Source organism: Brachyistius frenatus, unplaced genomic scaffold (assembly GCF_029030835.1).
Source record: "Brachyistius frenatus isolate BFR_SWC_R1_liver_20210118 unplaced genomic scaffold, ASM2903083v1 Contig_186, whole genome shotgun sequence".
Taxonomy (NCBI): domain Eukaryota; kingdom Metazoa; phylum Chordata; class Actinopteri; family Embiotocidae; genus Brachyistius; species Brachyistius frenatus.
The window spans coordinates 360,391-384,459 of NW_027210785.1; the positions used below are offsets into that span (position 1 = coordinate 360,391).

The 24,069-nt window shown below is 40.4% G+C and overlaps 1 protein-coding gene across 2 annotated transcripts; it reads right to left on the reverse strand.

Annotated features, from left to right (window-relative positions):
- Positions 1–752: 752 nt before the first annotated feature.
- On the reverse strand, positions 753–22,820 carry acsbg2 (acyl-CoA synthetase bubblegum family member 2). 2 transcript variants are annotated; one of them, XM_069718067.1, is made up of 15 exons: positions 22,734–22,820; positions 14,086–14,221; positions 13,423–13,544; positions 11,347–11,618; positions 9,765–9,853; positions 7,083–7,203; positions 6,205–6,285; positions 5,965–6,114; positions 4,876–5,052; positions 4,196–4,377; positions 3,666–3,908; positions 3,365–3,582; positions 3,059–3,198; positions 2,418–2,664; positions 753–1,347 (listed from the first exon to the last, which is right to left on the reverse strand). In XM_069718067.1, exons 2-15 carry the CDS (start codon positions 14,196–14,198, stop codon positions 1,229–1,231), a joined length of 2,274 nt encoding a protein of 757 aa, XP_069574168.1. In that variant the 5' UTR covers positions 14,199–14,221; positions 22,734–22,820; the 3' UTR covers positions 753–1,228. The 2 variants fall into 2 exon arrangements, with proteins under 2 accessions (XP_069574168.1, XP_069574167.1); XM_069718066.1 differs by lacking the exon at positions 22,734–22,820 and adding an exon at positions 18,481–18,670.
- Positions 22,821–24,069: the final 1,249 nt, after the last annotated feature.

Below are 24,069 nucleotides of genomic sequence, written 5' to 3' on the forward strand. Positions count from 1 at the left end.
GCTCTTAAAAGGTCGGGTGAATCAAGTACTGCTTAGATATCAAACTTCTCCTTTTTATTATTTAAAAAAAAAAAGGCCATTTAATGGAATCCATCAGCTTTATTTAGCAGCAGGAAACCACGAATGCTCACTAAGTGAATCACCGTCATTTCCTCTTGAACTTGTTTTAACTTCAGTTACTTTGAGTGACCATCAAACTAACCTTCAATTTGCCAACAGATTCATACCTAGAAATTGATTATATACAATTACTTTATGTACAAGATCAGCTGTTTAGAGTGCAATACGTCTTATAGGATTTTTTTTTTTTTTTTATAGGAGTTTGAAATGCCATCCAGGAGGATCAAAGACACGATGTCGGTGTGATCAAACCCTCGAGCACTTTAACATTTATATGATTCAGAATGGTATGGAAACAGATCGGTAAGAACAGGTCAAATGTGGCTGAGATATTCGCCACAAACCGACACGTAGTCTAACTTATGTACATTTCACTTTGTTGACTAAATGTCTGAAAAATGATCTGAGCAATAAATAAAGCGAGGTAAAACATGACGAAAGCAAAACGTATTTACACTATTCCACAAAATTACAGCGTTTAAATGAGCCAGAAAAAAAAGTCTGACTTCACAAACACACAAATCAAGAGATATGGCTTCATGATACGTTTTAAAGGATGATGATCGCTTAAAATTCATCTGCAGAACCTTTTGACTTTTTGAACGCGTACAAAATAATCAAAGCTGACAAAGACGAGAGAAACGGCAAATACATGTAAACAGTTGGTATGACTGCAGAGTTTGATATGAAGTCTCTCCAGGAATGTTCCTTCATTTTATTTTGGCAAGCATTAACTTTGGTAAACCGAAAATAAATAAAACAAAAATAAAACAAAATTCCTTTAAAACTTCATATTCGCGTGGTTGTTTCTTTTTGATCCTCCGTCTCTTCATCTCAAGTAATTATAGTACAATAAACACCTTTCTCTACATACAGCTGCTGCTACTTCGTCTTCACTGTTCATCCCAGAGATTCAAATAAATAGCTGAATTCAACTTATCGATAACGTCTTCAAAAATCATAAAGCTACTTCAAAATGGCTTCATCTCAATTCTCTTCTGTACAACAATCACAAATGTAAACCAAGACAAACTTAAGGCGGTCATAACTTTTGTACAGGAGCACATGGCAGCAGTGACACGTTATACTCCCCGCAGGTGCAGCGCGTCTATTTGGGAGGCAGCGGGTTGTCCGGGGTCGTCGGAGTCGTCAGCTCCTTGTAAAAGTTGTCAATCTGCTCCTTGTACATCTTGTGCACCACCGGCCGCTTCAGCTTCATGGTAGGACCTGTACAACAAAGCAAACGATTCGTGCTGTTAAGACTCCAGCTTTTCTGAAGCAAATCCTGCTGCAGTTTTGTCCTTTAGAATCCACATGCACACCACTAGAGGTCACTGTATCGGAGGTTTAACTGATGCACACACAGAAGACAGAAATACACACTTTGTTTTCTCACAAGATGATTACCGGAGTAAGAAAAGTCAAAGCTCTGCAACACAAAATTGTATTTATTACTTTTCTCAACTGTCAGATCCTCCCTCTTTACACCTCTTAAATGTATTCAAATTGAACAGTCCGAGCGGGAAAAATTAGTCTCGAAGCTCACATCTCTTGGACTGTGTGACAAGGTGTCTCTGTTTTATGTTGAGGGGTCACAAGCATAAAAAAAAAAAAAAAAAAAAAAGATGTCTGTAACCACAGATTTAAGGCGTTTTTGTTTGTATTATGTGTAACGTATAACAATACCAGATTCAAACAATAAAACAAAGAAACAGACGGGAGGCGGAAACTCCTGTGTTCTGTGAGGCCAAATTAGTGTTTTTGTTAAATGGGAGTTTGGTGACTTTGAAGAGGGCAAAAAAGCAGAACTATTTCCAGTCAGAGAGCTCTGTCTGACTGGAATTTTTTTTTTTTAAATTTTCTAAATATAGCATTTATTTATACTTATGGATTCTCTTAAATGTGCCTTTGTTTAAGTGGCTAAAATTAGTTTTGTTGCCGACGCAGCAGCTCTTGTGTTCTGCGGGCTAAAATGTACATTTTGTCAAGGGAGTCTGGTGTATTTGAAGAACGCAATATAAGGTGTCCCCAAAATGGAGTTCTAAGAACTGCAGTGGTTCTCGGGCAGTTTACACCAAAAAAAAAAAAAAAAAGAGGTACTTCTTCCAACAATTCTTCGAACTATGAAAAAGTTCCTGTGGTCTGACAGTGCTCGTACATGATGCCCTGAGACCGTATACCAGTCTCTGCTGTGACTTCTGCACACTGCAGGATTGAGATGCACCGAACTGACCAGTTCTCCTCCAGTTCTCAGTAAAATAAACGTTTCCTCATCAACGAGTTCCCGTCCCACTCACCAAGCTCTCCTCCACCGACGGAGAAGTCCCGGTCCAGAATGGTCCACTTCTGGATGCGCTGGGCGTTGGAAGACGCCTTCTCGTTGACCCGGTTGACTCCCTCCTGGATGGCGGTGTGGATCGCCCGGTCTTTACCGCCTGCGATCTCAGAGACACGTGTGGCGGTGCTGCCCAGTTTCTTGCAGAGCTCCACAGCTTCTGGTGTCAGCTGGTCCTCTGGATCGCCCGACTCTGCGTTCACTTGGCACTGGAGGGAGAAGAAAAATGGAGAGGGTTTGTCTTTTGTTTCCCACAATGCCATTTTTTTTTTTGTCTGTGCGGCGTGAAGCTGGGAGTTCTCCAAAGCGACCACCAGATGGCGGCATTTAAATTGAAATTGTTGTTCCTGTTGCTGTCACTGACGTCAGATGTACAGTGTTGACTCTTGTAAACATCCAATCTTCATACGGCTCCATCTAAACTGTAACAGCCTGTTTTGAAATGCCCGTCAGATACCGCGTTGTCTGCATCTGATGACCTTCAGTCTGCAACAGCGCGCTACATCCCGCGTTATTTATATGATTACAGTTTAACTACATGATTGTGGTTTCCCCGCTCGCTCCAGTGACACACTATCTGCTTCAACCATCAGGGCTCCGTACCTTGATGGTGAGCAGCATAGACAGGAACTTCTTCTTGTCTCCGATCAGCATGGCGTTGCTAATCAGCGGCACGGCCTCCTTCACTGCGTCCTCGATAGGGACGGGAGGGATGTTCTCACCTCCTGCTGTGATGATCAGCTCTGTAATCAAAACACAGAGCAGCAGGTTAAGTAACAGACTGCTCGAATCGATCGCAGATAAGGAAAAGGCTTCCTGTGACAGGATATTACCCCAACCCCGAGCAGTAACTCTCTGCTGAACGTGCCATGAATTGATCCGAGCGTGATCTAGCTCCGTGAGGAATACCTTTAATTCGTCCAGTGATGAAGAGGAATCCGCTCTCGTCGTGTTTGCCCAGGTCGCCCGAGTGCAGCCAGCCCTCCGCGTCCAGAGCCTCCTCCGTCTTGTCGGGCATGTTGAGGTAACCCATGAAGACGTGGCGACCCCAGAAGCAGATCTCTCCGTTTCCCTCCTCGTCTGGGTTGTGCAGCTTTGTTTTGCACCCTGGCATCTCTATACCGCAACTACAAGACAAACATTTGTTGAACTCGGCACCGAGGAGAAATTCAGCATCTTATCAAACCTGGAGAGAGAGAGAGAAATGTACCTGGTGAGTCTGAAGGCATTGGGCAGGGAGATGGTGTGAGGGCCGGTGCTCTCGCTCATGCCGTACAGTTCGTACAGAGGGATATCGAGGCTGAGGAAGAACTCCAGGGTGTCTTTGGTGATGGGCGCGGCGCCCGTGTAGCACTTGTTGCAGCGGTCCAGGCCCAGAGCCTTACGCACCTTCTTGAACACAAGCTTTTTGGCTATGTGGTACCCGAAAGGAGCGCGGCCGGCTGCTCCGCTTCTGAGGAGAGGCAAAAGTGAGAGCATTTATTTGAGGACGTGACCAACGGCTGGTTAAAAAAAAAAAAAAAATGAGATGCAGAGTATTATACTGTACATTGAAGTCTGCGGATATGCCTGGATTCCCAAAAATGATATAACCGCTACTTATAAGCTAAAAAAAAAAAAAAAAAAAAAAATGAAGTGAAGTACTGTCTGAAAAAAAGAGGAAACGGGAAGCCTCTGCCCACTGAAGAAATGTTTCACCCCAGGCTGAACAAAGCTGTGTTTTCTTAAATGTGTACGTACTGGTTCATCCGGGTCAGGTTGGTCTGCAGACCCACATCTTTGGCCCAGGCGGCCACTTTCCTGCGCACGGCGGAAGACTTGGCTCCAATGGATTTCATCTTCTCCTGCATCTTCTCCCAGACACGTGGGACGCCCATGAAGGCCGTGGGACGAACCTCCTTCAAGGTGTTCACCAGCGAACCCTGAGAAAACACGGCAAAATACTGTAGACGCAAACCCTGCATTTTAACAGCTCACATGGAGCCGAGATTTGGACATCTGATATCGCACGTGACAGTGATCCTGGGATAAGCTTTTAAATGACGAGATGATGGCTCTGTAACAATTCAGTACAGTGTTTTTTGTAAGGAAGTTGACCATGTTACTTAAAGGTGGTGCTGTACTGGACTACATTACATTAGGAGCGCTTTTGAATTTCCTGTCCTGTCTGCGTACGTAAGAAAGGCAGAACATTAGAAACAAGTGACTTTAATACAGTCCAGTGTAACACCATCACTCAGTGAGACCTCTGAGCTACAATTTAATCACTGCCTGTGTGACGGCCAACAAAAAAACGGAACATTATGGGCATCATGAAAGTCGACTTTGTGGCAGAACAGTTGGCTTGTACTGTACAGGGGGACCAAACAAACGGGCTCGTCACCGTTTATTTTGGGTGCCCACATGTTCGCGTGTCTCACCTTCAGGGCGTCTGGTTGAGCGAAGTACGTGGCCCCTCCCACTTTCATGGTGACCCAGATGTCGACCATCTGAGCTGCGATGTGGCTCAGCGGCAGGTAGCTCACGACCACCTCCTGAGCCTGCGTGGCGTCCGTGAGACACACGTGTTTGCTGGTGGAGAGCGCGGCCCACGTTATCTGAGCAGAGCGAGAGCGAAACAGTCATTATGACGGACCTTAATGGTTTTATGTACGGGGGGGGAGGGGGGGTCACTAAGAGACATTTCTACAAAACAAGCAGCGTTTCATATATCTTTACTGTTCAACTTTGGCGAGAATAAAATAATTATTTGAATCAGACTCAGACAGACGGTCGGGCACCAAGTTAATAAGCTGCAGTAGAAGTACAGTGTTTATTACTTCAGGAAAAGTACCATTCGTTGCTGCATTCAACTGCTACTTCAGTAAAAGTGTGGAAGTATTATCAGCAGCTTAAAGTAGCAAAACTGAAAGTACTCGTGATGCAAAAATGCTTTGTTGTTGTATCTGCTCGAAGTGGAGCAGCTAGTTTCAACCACTTCAAATAAAGTTGGGTAGTTCCTGAACTGCCACTGCTTCCCAACCTGAGGGCTGAGTACCATCATAAAGGTCACAAGTTAAATCTGAGAGGTTGTGAGACGATTGAGGGGAAAAAAGTAAAAGAACTATGCTGCACATAGCGGTTTTAATCTTTGTAAAAAAAAAAAAAAAAATGTGTTGTTGCTTTTTTGTATCTTGAATGATTCATTTAAAATAAGCCATGTGAGGAGTTTAGGTGATAAACTGCTAACAACTCTTAGACATCTGAAATGTGACGCTGCCTTTTTGAAAGAGGTCAGAAGCCAAATCTTTAACAAGGTGTTATATTCTATAAACTTATCTTTTTTAAATATAAACAAATACACACAATGTACAATATTCACCGAGTTCATTGAGTCTAATGTTGAACAGGATTACAGCTTGCCGTCTGTCCCTGCTGACTGTTTTAAAAGAGGGACTTTAACCACGAGCACTCACACCAAACAGGTGACACTTCAGCATGTGGAAACATGCGTGGATCAGATAACTTACGTTGTCGTGGCTGAGCATGACTCCTTTGGGCTGGCCCGTCGTTCCTGAGGTGTAGATGAGCGTGCAGCACTGGTTGGGCTTCTGGCTGGAGATGATCGCATCAAGAGGAGCGTCGGGCTCATCGCGGCCGAGCTCCATGAACTCTTCCCACTGTGGTGCACGAAGAAAATCCCTCAGAGGATGTTTCCTGCATTTACTGAACCGTTACAAATGTTCCTCGTACGCGGAGTGTGTGCTTACTGTGTACAGATTTGGTCTCTTCTCTTTGAGTGCATCTTTGTACTGGATAATAGCTTTCAAGTGTGGCAGCTTGTCTTCAACCTGTTAACAAACAGAAAAATGCAATGAGTGTAAAACAGCGTATTTATAATCATCTAACACGGTGTTGATCAGAGGCTTGTAGAAAAATAAATAAAAGGGATGCCAACATTTCGATCCAAACAGCACGCTTATTCTTTCTCTTGCTGATGGTCATGTGCTGTTTGTTCTCTGACTTTGGCTGCCAGTCAACACGAGAGTACAAAGAATTTTTTTTTTTTTTTTTTTTTTAATTGCAACATGACTATTTTGGGCAAAAATGTCTACAAAATAAAATGACTATTACGCAGATTAAAGAGTATTTTTTTTAATTGCTCCAAGAATGTCCATTTGCTGTAAAATATATGACATGTTAATGTATTTTTACATAACGTAACATTTAAATTTGGCCGTGGCCTTCCACCCAGATTCCTTTTTGGCCCTTCATAGGAAAAATGTTGCCACCTCTGCTTTATACTGACAGTAATAACAGTGTGCTATGAAGATTGGTATGTAGTATGAAACCAAGACACAGCATCAGCCTTATCCACAAGAATGTAATGTGGTATGTACAGCTGAAGCTGCCACTTCTCATGCAATCTATATTCATTTTTACTAATTACTTTATTTAATGTAAAGTAACAGGTGCGACAAAATGAAATGCAACACAAATCTACTTGTTGGAACGGGTTCAATTTTTCTGATTTAGTCTGGTTTTAATCGCTTCTCTGAGCAGAGGAATATTATTTCTGTTTATGCGTATGCGGTGAGGGTTGTAGTTTATCAGTTTAAATGCAGCACGGAGCTCATTGTCGTCTCACCTGAAGGATTTTCTGCAGCTGTTTGTGGTTCTCCACCACAATGATATTGGCCTTGCAGTTATCGGCTACATACTGACACGCCTCAGGAGAGCTGGTAGTGTAGATGCCCACAGCAAACCCACTGCAAGAGACACGAGAGACGGCGTCACAGTTAGTGGACCACGTTCAGTCAGGTTCGCATGAAGCTCTCCTGCTCAGTTGCTCGAGCAGATTTCTTCTGTGAACATTCGTTACATCCAAAGCAGAGCCTGTTCTCTGTACACGGTCACACCAAGTTTAGTACAAACCTGACTATTTTAGCGCTCTATCTATCTGGTGCCGTTGTCATAGCAACCAGTCGTTCAAAGCCCTGCAAAAGTACAAGTGTATTCACAGTGAGCTGGTTCAGAGACCAAGACACAATTTTCCAACTTTCCTTGAATTTCTACACAGCGATGATTTTTGATATCACCAGGCACCAGAGCAGCAGGGTACAAAAATCTTTGAAGACTTTTTATAATTGAAATGTAAGACTTTTTTTAAATACTTGTAGGGACTTTATGTTTAGGAAACTAAAATAAGTCTTTTATTATGCCTTTTCAAGAGCTGCGGATACCCAGATTAATTTGGCTGGATAACAACATGTTAACCTGGATTAAATAACCTACGTTTGGATTCCTAAAGTTTAATGAAGCCACGGTGATTTGGACCCGTCTAACCAGACATGCATTTAAAATTCACGGAAGTTCCCTCTCATCCTTAAAGTCTTTTTATTGTGAAAAAGTTGAATTATCTCCTCTATCGTTCCTGTATTATGATACCACATTCCTAACGATGATAAGAAAATAGAAACTATCCGATCAAGTATGATAGTTTACTGGAATAACTAGCATTCACTTTCACTGGGAAGTGATCCAGGAAAGAGTTGATTCAAACATTTTATTTTCATTGGTTCATCTGTCGGCCGCGACTGAGCAAACGCCATCTGTGATTTTGTTCACCGCGACCGGTTTGACATTCGAGTTGACATTTTTTTGTGATGCGTCAGCACTGAGCAGACAGCAAGTGTGGGAATTCGCCTCCAGTATCAGTGTTTGTTTGTTTAAACTCCCAAGAGAGGAGTTTTACCTCTCTTACATTGCATACGAGAGAACAAACGTGCACTGATCATCTTGAATAACCAGACACGTGTATCGCGATGCAGACTTGTTATAAAGAACTGCAGTAATGAGAAAACATTCCGATGATCACGGCTAAAATTGGACAAACCGTATGAAAAAAAACAACAACAACCCAAATGTCACACAGCAGATGTTTGGTGATATAAGCAGCTCAGCCAGTGCAGCTTTGGCGTTGACCAATCAATGTGTTCGATTCTCATTTAGCTGAAAGCTTTTGCTCAGATCGAGTCCATTTCTTGCTCCCTTTTAGCTTGTTGAATAATGCACGTGGTTGTTTCATTACAGAATATTTATGCAATCACAAAAGCAGAGAGGCATGTGATCGTTGTGTGTGATCTGTGCTCAGATCATCAGCCGAGGGAGACATACTCACTTTAATTAAAGTACCAAAACAACAATGTATGAATATTTCATAAAAAGTAAAAGTGCTGTGTTATAATATATATACAAGTGCACTTCAATAAAACTGCGTAAAGTGTACTTACGCGTGTATTTGACCCCTGCAACACAGGCGTTTATTAGATTGTTAGTGTTAATGCATCCATGTGTGAACAGCATGTTACTGTTGTAGCTGGAGCTGGTTTTAACTGCTGTAAACAGTCAGGTAGTTTAGTTCATTGGTTCCCCGCCGACAGCTCAGAGCCCTCCAAAGATTCACGATAAATACGACGGGACGGGAGGTGATTAATTAGAGAGAAGAGAAGGAAAAACGTATTTCTACTTATGAAATACTGTATCATTTTCTTTGGGCTAAAAACTTGTAAGATAAGATAAGATTGACTTTATTAATCCCACAGTGGGGAAATTCAGTCGTCACAGAACCAAGAAAAAACCAAAATGTGCGCACAATATGAACAAATTTACAAATACGTATAAGATATAAGAAATAAGAAATAAGATGGATAAAAAAAAATATTATTTTAGAATAAATAAATACAAAACAAACAAATCAAATAAGTAAATACAGTTTGGGATGAATGGGAAAACAAATGTCCGGTGCTATGAATTCAAATGAAACCACTTGAGGACAGGTCTTGCATTTTATTTTTAAAGCTTATTATATTTTTCCTATGTTCTTAATTTGAATAGTGACCAGGAGTGAAGTATACAGTACAATATTTCCCTCTGAAATGGAGTGAAAATATAAAATGGCACAAAATGTATATATTGAATTTAGTGCCTGAACATTGTTTGAGTAATAGTACTTGCCAGTTTAGTTTCCTCCACTGTAGTAAGTCAGCTTTTTGTTTACACTACTGCAATCAATCAATCAATCAATCAATCAATCAATCAATATGTATTTAAGTTAAGAGGCTACGTTGCTGAACTGAATAACATCCAAGGTTGTGCTCTGGCACACTCATATTTCAGGTCTTTCATTGCATCACCCAGGTATGGAAGACATGGAAATATGCACACACGCATGCACACACAGCTCTCAATGAAACCCTGGGCGACGGAACATACAGAGTTCCTCAGACAGTCACATAAACACACGTTCGGGGATAAAGGTGAAACTCACCCTGCCAAAATGGCTCCGATGTCTGAGATGAACCACTCAGCAGAGTTGAAGCCCAAGATCCCGACTCCGTGGTAACGCTGCAAGCCGAGCTGCAGGAACACAAACGCACTTATTAGGCATACATAAAACACAGCTAAAGAATGATAAGATGAATATCAGGAGTTTCAGCAGATCCAGTTGCAGCACATAGCTCCAGTTTATATTTTGGCTTTGGATAAAATGCAATCTCTTTTCCCTCCTGGCAGTTTTTATTTATTTACTTTTCTTTTATTGTATGGAGAACATTAAATGTGTTCTCTTTCATATTTTAAAATGAAACCTGAAGCTTTCTTCTGCAAGTTTAGAACAGACATTTTTGCCTTGTTATTTGTATATTTAGTATATGACAAAGTATGAGACAAAGTTTATCTTCATTCCTGAAACATTTGGAGACCGTTTTGAACCAAATGGTGATCAGGGCTGCTTGAGGCGCGTTACCACAGTACTGTTACGATGGAAGCACAAACAGATCGTCATAATGCAAACAGCCACTAGGCTTACGAAACTGCAGTGATTTCTTTAAATAATTTGTAAAGGTTTAAATAACAGTGGTTGAAATGTGACATAAGAGTGCAGATGGAAATGTAGCCAAATTATTGACTGACTGAAGTCTGGTTTGGTTAAAACCAGCAGAGCTTTGCATAAAGTGGACTAAAACAAACAACGATCTCAAGTTCATGTGCAAGAGTGGAAATTGATTCAAATCAATGTGTGTACGTGTGCAGAAAGAAATGTGTGTACGTGTGCAGAAAGAAATGTGTGTGTGTGTGTGTGTGTGTGTGTGTGTGTGTGTGTGTGTGTGTGTGTGTGTGTGTGTGTGTGTGTGTGTGTGTGTGTGTGTGTGTGTGTGTGTGTGTGTGTGTGTGTGTCCATGCTGACTAACTGCGCCAGCAAACAATAAAGTGCTCTGTCCTATACAAACAGCTGATGCCTGTCTTGAGCTGCCTCGCTGTCTGCCTACCATTACAGCTGCTTCGTGCTGCGTTGCATGTTGTCTAGAACGAATAAATTAAAAAAAAAAGACCAATTATATAATATACTATTCAACAACTGGTTAATGTGTGTTTGGGCTGCGTGCAACATTTATTTTCATTGTTGATTCATCTGCAGATTAGATATCTGCTGAGGTTTGACAGTGTCAGATAATGTCCATTGAAGTTTCCCAGTGCCAAAAGTATCATATTTTCATGTCTTTTTTTGTGTCCACCAAAGAGTTTAAAACTCCCAAAATATTCAATCCATCATTCATCCATACCCCTTCAATCGTGAAGAGGTTTAGGGAGGGAGCCTATCCCAGCTGACTTTGGGGGTAACAGAGTAGTATTAGTATTTTTGCCTAAAAAATTGATTTAAACAATTAATTTTCTGTCCGACTGATTGTTTGAGCTCCAGTCTGTGATGCACTGTATTTTGGTGGTTTGCACTGCTGAAATGTCACCGAATGGAGTAAAAACAGGTTCAAGTGGAATACTTCAACTGTAAAGATGAGGTTTTGATCCTTATTATGATGATGATCCAGATTATTTAGGAGGATAAAAACTACCTTTAGGAAGCTCTTGGCAGCGGTGCGGCAGGTCTGGTAGTAATCTTTGTAGTTGAGGCTTTTCTGCTGCTCGCCCTCCTTCCAGCTCAGAGCTGTATAGCCGCCAAAGCGCTCCACAGCTGAGACGAACATCTGGTCGACAGTCAGAGGGGTCTCAGCAGCCAGACCGGAGTCCCCCATCCTCAGTTCCACCTCTGCATCCCGCTGTGAAGTCCACAGACGATGCTCAGCTGCCGCCGGCACCGACAGGGAGTCTGGACGCCGGGCAGCCACTGTGAAAGAGACATTTCAGAGACATGATCAGAGAGCTGCCTCAGTGATCCATCTTCTCACTCCTGTTAGCCATGTGAGCTGCAACAGACATCCTGCATCTGTGGCATTAGAGGGGATACCAGTCACCCTCTGACACTGAAGTTACAGACAAGCACGGGCCACTGAGCAAATGAGTGAAACTAATCAGAGCCCTTGGCCACAGAACCTCGCTCCATCACACGGGGAACACAGCGAGGTCTGAACGAGCAGCACCTAATGGAGTTTTCTTTAAAACAGGAGACTCAATATTGTTTCACCATTATATCAACTTTATGAGATTTTAAACTGTTTTGGAGAGACCAAAGTTTTTACAGGAAACACAAAACTTCCTGTTCTGTGTTCCTGTGTTTTAGTTTCCACGGGTCTCAGTTAATTTGTCATGTTAATGGTGTGAGAGTGGCTTGAAAAGTACACATAATAAAAATGTATTAGTTTTATGAATAAAAAAACAACACTTTCAATCAAGAGTTATGATAAATGGCATTAAAAAGAACATCTTCATTTTCTAAAAGGATACAACGATACTAATGAGACAAAGCACCCAACCAACATTCAAATATAAACCATAAAGGATAAGATTATTTACAACAGGGGTGTCATTTTTCTGTCTCAGGCCATCTGTTCTATTCACTATGAAAACACTGCAAACACCAGAGTCATTACTGAAATGAGTACAACGAGCAGGCAGACGATCAGCAAAACTTAATTAGAAGAAAAAACAAATAATCGTAAATTGTAAATAAATTCTAACTGGATCTGTTAACTAGTTTAGATTATCTTTAAAAATAAAACCGTCTGCTTGGTTACGACCTGTCCAACCGTTTCTCGCCTCGTTGGACCTACTTTTGCAAAATTCAGGGACGTCAGCAGTGTCTTTGGTAACTACAGATTAAAAACTCTAATCCATGCTGTGTTTTTACAGCCAGAAAGACAGACGTGTTATTGACCAAACTGACAACAGGATGTTTTGAATAGACGATGGTGTTGTATATAGCGGATTTATGACCTAGATCACAGCTGGTTATCAGTAGACTGAAAGGGCAGGATGCTAAATATGTCACCATGGAAAACTACCAGCAGTAAATATGGGATGTACATAAAACATTTCAATCAAATAAGATTTCACTCAGTAATTCAGACCTAAAAAATAAATAAAACTGAAAAATGGTGTATTTTCTGATGAAAATAAAGTAATATGACAACTTATTTAACACTCACTACTACTCCACTCATCTGATTTTTCATAATACAGAAGTTAGAGTTCCTTTAACTAGTCCCTATTGATTCACTTTGAATCATATTGCAAAATAAACTTTTCATATTGTTACCAAATATCATTGAAAAAGTGTTAGGTGCAGCAGGGTTTTCCCTCAGTGACTGGGGCAGAAGGAATGTCAGAGCAAAGTTTAAAAGCAGGAAAAGGGAAGTCAACTTTGTTCTGCCAAAGAGTGTGACGTTCACTCTTCTGTTTGAGCTGCTTCCTCAGGAAAAAATGGTCAGAGATAAAGCACGGTCACGACCGCTGATTCCAGCGACCGGAGCCAGCACAGTGCCCGGATCCAACACAAGAATGTAATTTAAGTCTCTAGGTTAGGTTAGGTAGTTACTTTATTAATCCCCGAGGGGAATTTTTTTATATATATATATATAGTGTTGATCGGAATTTAAATCCAGTTGCACCACCCTCACGAATGTGAGAGTTCAGGGAGTGACCGAGAATAGAGGGAAACGAGTTCAACCTGGTGGCTTTCTTTTAACCCTCACCTGCTTGTGTGTTTGAGCTCTGCTCAGCAGGGACCACTGTAGTCTTGGTGCTGCTGGTGACGTCATGACGGGCGCCAATCTCCTCCTCCCTTTCCCCCGTGGACTCTTCCTCGGAAGACTCACTGGAGAGGAGGAAGGGGAAAAACATGTTACTACACACAGGTGAGTGGTTTCACATGGTGAGTGTGTACGGGATGACGAGAGGCAGAAACTCCACCCTGTACCGAGTCATTTGGGGGAAAACCTTGGCTCTCGTCGTGCTGACAGCACATATCATGCCTTTATCTCAACTGTAGGTCTTTTAAACACTCAGTAACAGTTTCTAAGTGACATTTATACCATTTATGAAATTAAATTAAATCTTCAGTAGCGAATGAAGTGAATGTAATCTTAATTAGACTGTACAGTTACAAACACTATGTAGCTTCCAAACTAATATAACTATCCCTGACAGTTTGTCTGTTGATGCTGGAACAATGATTTTCAACCTTTTTACTCTTTGGTACTTTGAAAACAGTGCAGTTAAGTTTACGAGCCATCACCAAAAATAACACACCTCTACGATAAGTGAGCAGTTCGAACTGAAAGCGAATTTATTTTTAGAGGCCTGAAGATGTAAAACCACCCAGTATTCGGCAGTACAGTGTGTTTACGTTGACGTACTTCATCGTGTCCACAATGACGTCATCGAGGGAGGCTGCACTTTCGCCTGCACCACAGGACGACCCCAGGCGGCCGCCTCCTCGAGGGGGCTCCATCACCACGGCTTCAGACATGGCGCTGGGCTCACACGCTGTCACTGAAAGAGAGGAGCACCAGAGTTTGTAAGCTACATCTGACAAAAAAATGAATTGGCCACAAGGAAACTGTTACAGTTCAAGGCTGGGAGAGGCACACGCAAACCTAAATGATTAGGGGCCTTGTCAAGTAGATAAAAACAGCATCTAGAAAATCTGCTTGGGGACTAAATGGGGATTTTGACATCACATCTTATTTATAATGTTAAAGTCTGGTTTTCACTCTTGTAGAGTCAGTTTATTATTGGAGCAACCTGGGTCACTCCTGTGCTTCACTGCCTGTTTTTGTACTTTAATTTCTTTCTCGAATTATGGTAAATATTGATTATTTTCATAGTTTGCAAATTTACTTTTAATGTTTTGATTGATAAATGAATTGTTGAGTCTATAAAATTTCAGGGGAAAAAAAAAAGGTTCCCAGGAACCAAAGACAAAATATTTTACTTTTAGATGCATTTTAACATTTTTGGGGCATTTTTGCTTGATTTGATGATATTAATGATTCAGGGGATCAACCATCATGCAATTTAACTATTCCGATAGACCGATATACATCTTCGCAATTTATGTTGTAAACATTAGATCTAGATCATACGTGGATGTCTTTTAAAAGGACCTTCACGTTCTCAAATTTTACCTCACAAATACGTAATATCAAAAATGAATCCATTTTGAAGCATCCACTCAGATCGTAATCATTGTTTTCCTTATTTACAAAAACAGATACAGACACTTTCTCAGAGTAAAATTTAAACCTGTACTACAAAGATGCCTCTTTACTTACAAAAGCCCGAAAAATGTTTGCTCTTTTTGTCTAATTGCTAATTCGTCTAAAAAGTTAAAACAACACCGGCGTGTGACAGCCAGCGGCGAGTCATAAAATAAAAGTCACATCTTTGCTACTCGCAGCAGGTCACACTACTGATTCTGGCAGTTGTAGTCGGGGTCGTGTTCACACATTCACCCCTGTTTTTAGGCTCGTGTTCAGGTTTAGAAATTTCACTAAGTGTCTCCAAATATTGATCACAGTTACGGAGCCTGACCTCTGCTGAAAAAATACAGAAAAGGACAAACTGCAAACTGCAGAAACATAGAATATACTGACAGAAAATTATTTCAATACGGTCTTCATGGTTGACTTCATGAGCTGTCAAACAAATACTGTCTTTGTCTGTAATCTTTTGTTGACAGCATTTTACTGTATAGCAACAGTGTGCGGACCATAAAGGACCTAACGCTGTTGAAGTGCAAAGTCTTGCTACAGAAAATAGTCCATTATTTATCTTTCTATGAATAACAGAATAAAATCGAAATATATTCTGATTATAAAACCAAATTTTGACATGCACAGCAGAAAGAAAACAGCAACATTTCGTGTGACAGTGGAGGACGCAGCTGATCTTACTCTCCTCTCTCAGTCATCCTCATTTACATGCCAGCCGGCGTGTTGAAGGTGATCCAAATCAGAGGTGCTGAAGGGAGAATACTTTTCTGCCTTTACCAGTACCTCATCACAGCAGATATGACTCGGTCATTCCAGCCGCTGTTGTTGCTCGGCTGGGACCTCCTAAATAACAGGTCTGACCCGTTTATTTAAAGGGTCTGAAAACACATGGCAGCAGCTTCATCTATCTGTTGTGGCAGGAGACTATCATGGCACGCCTGTCAGGCTTGGGCAAGTGGAAAGAAACCAGCTTCAGAGAGGTCAGAGAGCGGGAACCAAAATACTGTCCACTGTGTTTTAGAGTTCGACACATATTTGCAGACCGAACCTTTCGGCGTGTAATTGCAAAAAACAGGTTCAATGGCATATTTCACATGTGAATCACGTCTAAAGTATTGGGATTGAAATTGTGGACTCAGCCGCCATCAACCATCATCTCCGTCACCCTAAAAGAAAATCAAGTCTAGCTTGGTCATGTGGCGACCAGCTGACCCTGAAAACACTGAAGCTTGATTCCACATTTTATTTGACCTCTTCCTTCCAGCGCAGCTGCGGATTCCTCAAGGATGTGGGTGGATGTGGTTTTATTCAGTGGAGGATGAGTTTAGGGTGGAAGCAGGCATGCAGATCTCCCCCTCATCTTATTTCTTTAGGTTAGGTTAGGTTTAGTCTCTCTCGTTGTTATGGTGTTGGGACGGGAAGGTTTTGGGGGCATAACGCTGATCTCGAGAAAAGGTTTAGTCAATTCTGTAAGTCTGAGATCTTTAGGCTCACTATATCCTCAAACATGAGACTGAAAAGACCCTCAGGCTATTTCTACCTTACCCCCTTTTATTTCTCCCTTCTTCCTTTCAAACACTCAACCCATTTTAGTCTGATGAGCCATCATCAAACGAGCCCATCACGTTTACATCACACATAAAAGCTTGAGATGCACGACTCTCCCCTTACTGCTTGTCAGGCAGTGATAAATACCTTACAGAAACAACCATTAGTCATTAAGGTGATCGGCATTATTGAGAAATAAAATCCCCTTCCTGTTGCAGTAAACTATCACTTTCTGTTCTTGTATTATCCATTTCTTCCAATGCAGAAGTTTGCAAACTTCCCATTTAACTGATCGTTAGAGTAACCAAAAACAAAATCCCTCAGAAGAAGAGCTGCAACCACTGATTAATTCAGTTTAGCTTTTTTTTAAATTTTAAATTTTTTTTTATTTCACTTTATTAATCCCCGAGGGGAGCTTAACCTGATAGTCAATTGTTTTGTGCATAAAGTGTCAGAAATACTGACTAATTTCCATCAAAGTTTCCCAGAAACTAAGGCGACATCTTCTGTTTAATGAGCAGTCCACAACCAAACAATTTTAAACTCAAAGATATGAAACTATGATTGGATAATAGACAAGTTGATTCAATTCTACAGGGCAGCATGTGACACGTATTTTCTCCTTTAAGGTTTGAAATGCCAATTATTGTTAAAGAGTCCCATCACATCTTCAAATGTCTTGTTTCTTTTCAACCAAATGAAATCCTCTCATTTGAGAAGCCAGAACCAAAAGATGTATGTATTACTTGGTATTCTTTTCGCTCAAGAAAGACAGGAAGCATTTTCTTGAAGTTTCCTCGTCATCCGGCTGCACAGCCGGTGCCGAGGACAAACTACTCAATGGATTTAGCAGCACAGCACAAACTGACATCATCATAGATATACTGTATTCATGCAATCAGGGGAGGATTATCATTGCGGAGCAGAGTTGCGCATAGCAACAGCTGTTCATTCAGAAAGACAAATGCAACACTTAAACCTCTCATGTTACATCGCTGATTAATAAAAAGGAGACAGATGTGGATTCTAATGGAAACAAAAAACTATCACAAACTCATCCTGGAACCAAAACGTGTCCGCCTCCAACCAAACCAGGGGCTCTTCGCAATACAATTCCCCCACCATGCATGCAAACTTCAGTTAGGTTAATCCCCTGTCAAATAGAGCAGATGCAACCCCCACCCCTCCTTTCAACCTCACTGCTTCATCTCTCTTTGTCCAAGATAACAGCCCCCCCTCCACTTCACTGTCTGAAACCTGAATGCTGTAAAAAAAAAAAAAAAAAAAAAAAAAAAACACACAAGTGAGACACACAGAGTTTCTGTAAATCAATGTTATGCATGATCTGCATCGGCCAGCTGCTGCCTCTAAACAGGACCCGGGAGAGCAGTTTATGACTGGGCGTTATCTCCAGCATCCTCCTTGTGCAGTTATCATTTTCTTTGGTTCATTTCCAAATATTCATAGATCTTTAAAGAAAAATAGGCTGACGCTTTAAAAAGGCACTCCTTCCACCTGAGCACAATAGACATGGGCAAAATTCACACAGATCTGCTGGCTGGGTTACACCCTGTGTAGCAGCAAGTCTGCGCAATGTGTTGCATAGAGTTAGCCAAGTCATCCATTTCAACCTCTCTTTAAAACGTGTGTATTATTTTATCACAGCTGAACTCAAAATCGAGCTTTAAAAAAAAAAAGAAGAAAAAAAAAAGGAGCTCCTTTGAATTATACCTGTGGGAATAACGCTAGGAAATAAAGGACATCCTAGCAATTAAGACAAACCTGAAGACATAACTCATCCTAAATCACATGTAGTGTTTGTACAAGGCAGTGGGTTTTTTTTTTTTCTTTTCTCAGGGATCATCACCAACCGGTTTCTAACCAAAACTGATCATAAAAGTCAAAAGCTGGAGTTCGAGATAAAGCAACTCTCTCCCTGCTACAAGACATTAAAAAAAAAAAAAATGTAAACTGAGCTGTGGTACTCACATTGCATGGCTGCACTCTAAATCTTCTCCCTGGTCGTTTTCAACAGATTTTCTTTGGATTCGTCCTCCTTCCTCTCTGTGAATGCTGTGGCCTTCAATTTTACACTCACAAATAGGACCAACGGGCGACTGCTGTGTCTACAAGTTGAGTAGCATATCATTCATTTTCAAACACCAGCCGGCTCCATTGGTCCCTCCCCTTGAAAAACCCCACCCAGACAGGCCTGCCAGCTTCCACCATTCAGCCCTCCCCTCCCTCCCCGCACACACACACACACACACACACATACACACACGCTGCACACCAAGAGCAACCTGATTGGCTCAAACTGCTCACACCACAAGACCCATTTTCCATATAAGGCCACGCAAGCCAAATGTGTAAGGTAAGGGGAAGTTCCTGTGAGGAAACACACACACACACACACACACACACACACACACACACACACACACATGACGGATGATGCTATGAAACTCAAACCCATCCCCCTACAGAGAGAGATACTGCCTTGCACTAATACACGTTGCAGATATGCCGGGGTTACTGTAGGACAAACTGTATGAGAAGATGATGGGGTTTTTTTGTTTTTTTTTGCTTTATGATGTTCCACTGACTGAAATCTTTCTTACGCAGACTGCAAAGACACTCTCACCCCTGGAACCAACATGACCAAAGCTACACACTGATCTTCTCATACATTTACAGTGACATCTCCAAAAGCCTTGTTTTATCTAGTAAACATTTTAAAAACCCACAGTTTACAATGATATGAGGAAAAAAAAGCTATTACATGCACTTACTTTGCAGTTTTGCTTGAAATAAAAAGAATTAAAAAAAAAAAAACCTGGATTATTAAAATAGTTGCAGATTAGTTCTTGTGGATCAAGTAATACATTTATTCTTATTTTATGCCACTTTATACTTTCACTGCACTACACTTCAAAGGTAATTACGGTTAATGGTTTATTTTCTTTTTGTTATTGCTATAATTGCTAGTTACCTTTCAAGTTAAAATTTTACATGAACAATTTATTATAACTGAGATGAATCAGATTCATGTTGTGACTACAGCAAATTATCATAACATTGTTTGCCGATTTAATTATAACCCTCTGACTTGTCAGCACAATTACACATCTTGACAAGGCAATGCTGTACTTCCAGGTTTTTTTTCTTTTGAATTGTGATCTAATGTACATGGTACCAAAACAAAGACAGCAGCTGGAAACCAGAGTACGAAGACAGAGAAAAGAAACTGCTCTTAGCAAAGATTTTGTACTTCTGCCCAAATATATAAATAAAGCAGTGAAAACAAACCAGAAAGACAGGTCATGACCGCTTGTAAAGTATGTGTCCGTGATGGAAGTGTATGTGGAGATTCACAGCTAATTTCATTTTTACACTCTGGTTAAATATAAATGTCATATAAATGTATACAAATAACAAAACAAATACTCAAGCAGCACCTGAAAAAAAACAGTATCAGTGGGAAATTTGATGAAGGGATTTCCCTTGCTCAGTTTCCATGAACTAAACCCTAAACTTCCGCCTGAACTCTTCAAAGGGTCAGAGTTCACGTAGGAGTTTGCATGTTCTCCCTGTGCTTGCGTGGGTTCTCTCCGGGTTCTCCGGCTTCCTCCCATCATCCAAAAACATGCACCTCAGGTCAGGTTACCTGGCGCCGCGCTAGTGGCAGCCTGCTGCAGCATCTCCCCCCCTGAGAGCCCCCCTGCTGTAGTGAAGACATTTCCCCTCGGGGATTAATAAAGTGTATAAAATCAAAAATCAAAAAAATAGAGGAAACAGGAAGCAAACATTTCCTCCTCAAACTCATTATAATATACATTTGACAAAAACTATTCATATACAGCATGAAAGTTGAATTTATATATTCAACCTCACGAGTAAATAAACCTGCGGTTTTTGTCCCTTATAATCTATAAATAAATAAATACATTTAAATATAATTTAAAATGGCAATAATGTGTATGGATTTAAACCACAGCCATTTTATACAGATGCTATTACATGTGATTATGATCTTAAAGTGATGTGGCTCACTTCTTTTTTTTTTTTTTTAGATCAGTCTTTAAATAACTCACGTGTGCAGACGCGCAGATGACTCCAGAAATGTGTAGCATCACTGCTCTATTGAAAGATCAGTCTCAGCCAATTGCCATGAGAGACGAAAATACAGAGCCACCGCATCACAGCATCACATGACACGCAGAGGCCGGCTGATCCGGTGTAACCATGCGCAGCACACTGAAATGCTGCAGGATGTGTTTCGTGCTGATGCACCCTCCACGGAGGTTACTGTCAGTCAGTGACATCTTCCTACTCATCTCCCGCTCTGCTGAGGAACACTGACGTTCTCAGTTCGTCTTCGTTATGCAGAATGGATCTTTATTCAGGGTAATGCTCACAATATGCAATTCAAGCCAAAGGCTTTCATGTGAATTTGTATTTCATTTATACGCCGGTGAATAGTGTAATTCAAAACATTCCATCACATTTTGTCGTATGACTTAATGTTTAATGTGTAAAATACAAATTCCTACAGTAACCGTGGAACTGAGTTACGACTGGCAGGTGAAAGTAGGAGAGTTCAAAGTTTCATATATTTTCTGAAACGTGGCGGAATAAAAAGGTAATTGTGCAGAATATTAAAATATATATTAAAAGTATCACAAAATTATACATGCATATAAATGCATTTCGAGATGGAATAGCAAGATTAAATGTAATCTTTAAAAAATATATTATATCCATTTTAGTCAAATGTCACACGTCATATTTCTACAATTGAGGCTTAATCTTAATATGAACGGACTATCCCTGAGAAAATTATTTTTCTGGTTGGAATTGCAGCATGTATGGCCGAGGAGCCGTGCTGGTTAGTGTCAGTCTAACCAAGTCAAAAGTGAAAGAAATTTCACACTGTGTGTTAACTATAGGCATTACCGAGCTTTTACATGCTGAAGCATCAACAAATTAACAGTTAAAGACAGGCTGCATGAATATATTTGTACAACAACCTGTGCATATGCAATTAATAGCAGTCTTGCCTTTAGGTGTATGTTTATTTTAGTTTAATTTGGTAACTTGGTTGTAGTTGTAGGTCTCGTCAGTGTCCGAAAATGTTTTCCTTGCACTGTGTTTGGAAATGTATTCAGAGTGACCAGAAAAGTATTGAGAGCAACAGAGAACAGAAATCCCACGTAGTGTCGACATAACGGCCAGTTAAATTCAGATTTGGTCTAATAACACTGCACATGTCTAACAAATATCCACCAAGCAGTATCCACACAAAAAAATTAGACAAGTAGGTTTAGATATGGCAAAATAGAATAAAAATAAATGTAAAACTAAATAAATTAAAATTTTGATTTAGTTACATATAAATTCATTTATCTAATTTGGGGACCTCTTTATTTAAAAAAAAACAACTAAATATCCCATTCCCACAAGAGACAATGTTACATGGACGGTCAAAATTGTTCAGAAAACACAGCTTCCAGAAGGCTTTAAAGGCGTAACACTGAAAAGGCTCATGGGACATGTAGCTTCTTAGCTAACTAAGTCTTTGAAATGTTTAACCTTCCTGTTGTCCCTGGGTCAAAATGACCCGCAAAATGACCGGCTGTGTTCAACCAAGTTCTATTTTTATTTTCATATTTTTTGGGATCATTGGTGACAAGGAGGCTGTGAGGGTTTCTTTAAAGAATGATGACCAATGATCCCCCCCAAAAAATATAAAAATATAGAAATAAAATAGAACTTGGTTGAACACAGCTGCGGGTCATTTTGACCCGAGGACAACAGGAGGGTTAAATTGAACCTCTCAGTAGAGTATTAAGACCCCATTTAGCTCAGATTATGGTCTGAAAACTTGAGTTATCAGTTTTGGGTTTTTAGAAATACAATCTAAAAGATAAAACTTTGGAAAACAAGTTGAGTTTCATGCCAGCAATTCAGCAGGTGATAGCTTGTTAAGAGGCAGGATTTCAGCTTTGGAGACGCTTCCCGGTTTAGTAAGTATTAAAGATAACATGATGACTTAACGCGTTAAAATAGCTCAAACTCCTGAAATATGTCACTGTTTATTCATAGAAAACAACTTCACTGCGTGGTCTAACTTTAACAAGAACAAAAGCTGAATTTGCCACAAAAGACACGTAAACTCAATAAAATGCAGCTTGATGCTCCTCCTGCTGATGTTAAGATAGATTGATAGATGATAGGATTACCTGAATAGGCAACAAATGCTGGTAAGGAAGCGGAAGTGGTGTGACCAGAAGAGTCTCTGAGTTAGTTTGACAGCCAGCTGCAGTCCTCCCTCTGACACTGAGTTTAGTCTTATGGTGAGCCGAGCTGACCTGCAGCTCTTTAACACCTGCTGGAGCCAACTGTCAGCTTTACAGCTGCTCACACTGCTTCCTCTATGTGCACCACAATAAAACTACAATTTACGTCATATTCACTATACACAGTGGTAGGCTACATTTACTCAAGTTGCTATATCGCACTTAAGTACAGTTTTAAGGTTGTCGCCTATGTGCAAGTTCCTACAATATGAAATCAAATAAATAAATTGTACTTTCAACATTAACTTATCAGCTTTAGTCACTGCTTGAGATTAATATTTGACACAGTGGATAATATCACAATCTTTAAAAGTACCATACATTGTTAACGATTAAACCAGTTTCCAACCTATTTTTCTCCTGACGTCTTGGGTCATAGTTCAGAAGTCTGTGAGTTGTTAACATCTCAACCAAATAGACATTTTTCCTTTTTCCTTAAACTTCTCTCGTGATTTCAGTTCAATAATTGTTCAAACTATCTAACATCTCACCAAAAATCAAAGATTAGAGAAAACCTGAAAACAGATTTGTGGATCAGAACTTGTTTTTTTCTTCTTTCCTCTCCCAGTAATCGTCTGACGACCTCCTTAGATTTGTCTGCTGTTCCTAAAAATAACTGTAAAAACAAAGTTGCTCAAACTAGCACCACCTGCACCACGCTCCAACAGTAACATAATACTGACCCACTGATGCTTCAGTATTAATAATCTAATCATGTGATATCTATTAATGTATCAGTCAGAGGGACCGAACCAGTACTTTATGCTTTAACTACACTTTGCTGGTAATACATAGTACTTTTACTTAAGTAGGATTATTCATGCAGGACTTACTTATAATGGAGTACATTTACACTGCTGTATTGGTACTTTTATTTAAGTACATCAGAACATTTCTTCCACCACTGATACATCAGTCTGCCCATTATTTTCTCAATCAATTGTTTGCCCCCCCCCCCCCCCAAAGTGATATCATCATCAAATCACAGTCCAAAACTCCCAAATATCCAATTTGCAGTCCCACCAAATGCCTTTTGATAAAGTCTTTATGTTTTATGAAAATATACTCATTTTGCCGTGACAAATGAATAGATAGATCAAAAGGAAGCACGTTGTTTGAGTCATTTCAGATTTACGCTGCTTCTTGCCCCTTCGGTTCTGCTTAATATCTACACGATGTCAGGAAAGCATTTGGTTTCCTTTCATCAATAAGATCTGAC

Coding starts and splice junctions, on each gene's coding strand:
- acsbg2 (XM_069718066.1), bottom strand. Junction 5,053..5,964: donor TCATGCTCAGCCACGACAAC/GTAAGTTATCTG, acceptor CGCTCTGCTCAG/ATAACGTGGGCCGCGCTCTC. Junction 3,909..4,195: donor AACCTGACCCGGATGAACCA/GTACGTACACAT, acceptor GCCTCTCCTCAG/AAGCGGAGCAGCCGGCCGCG.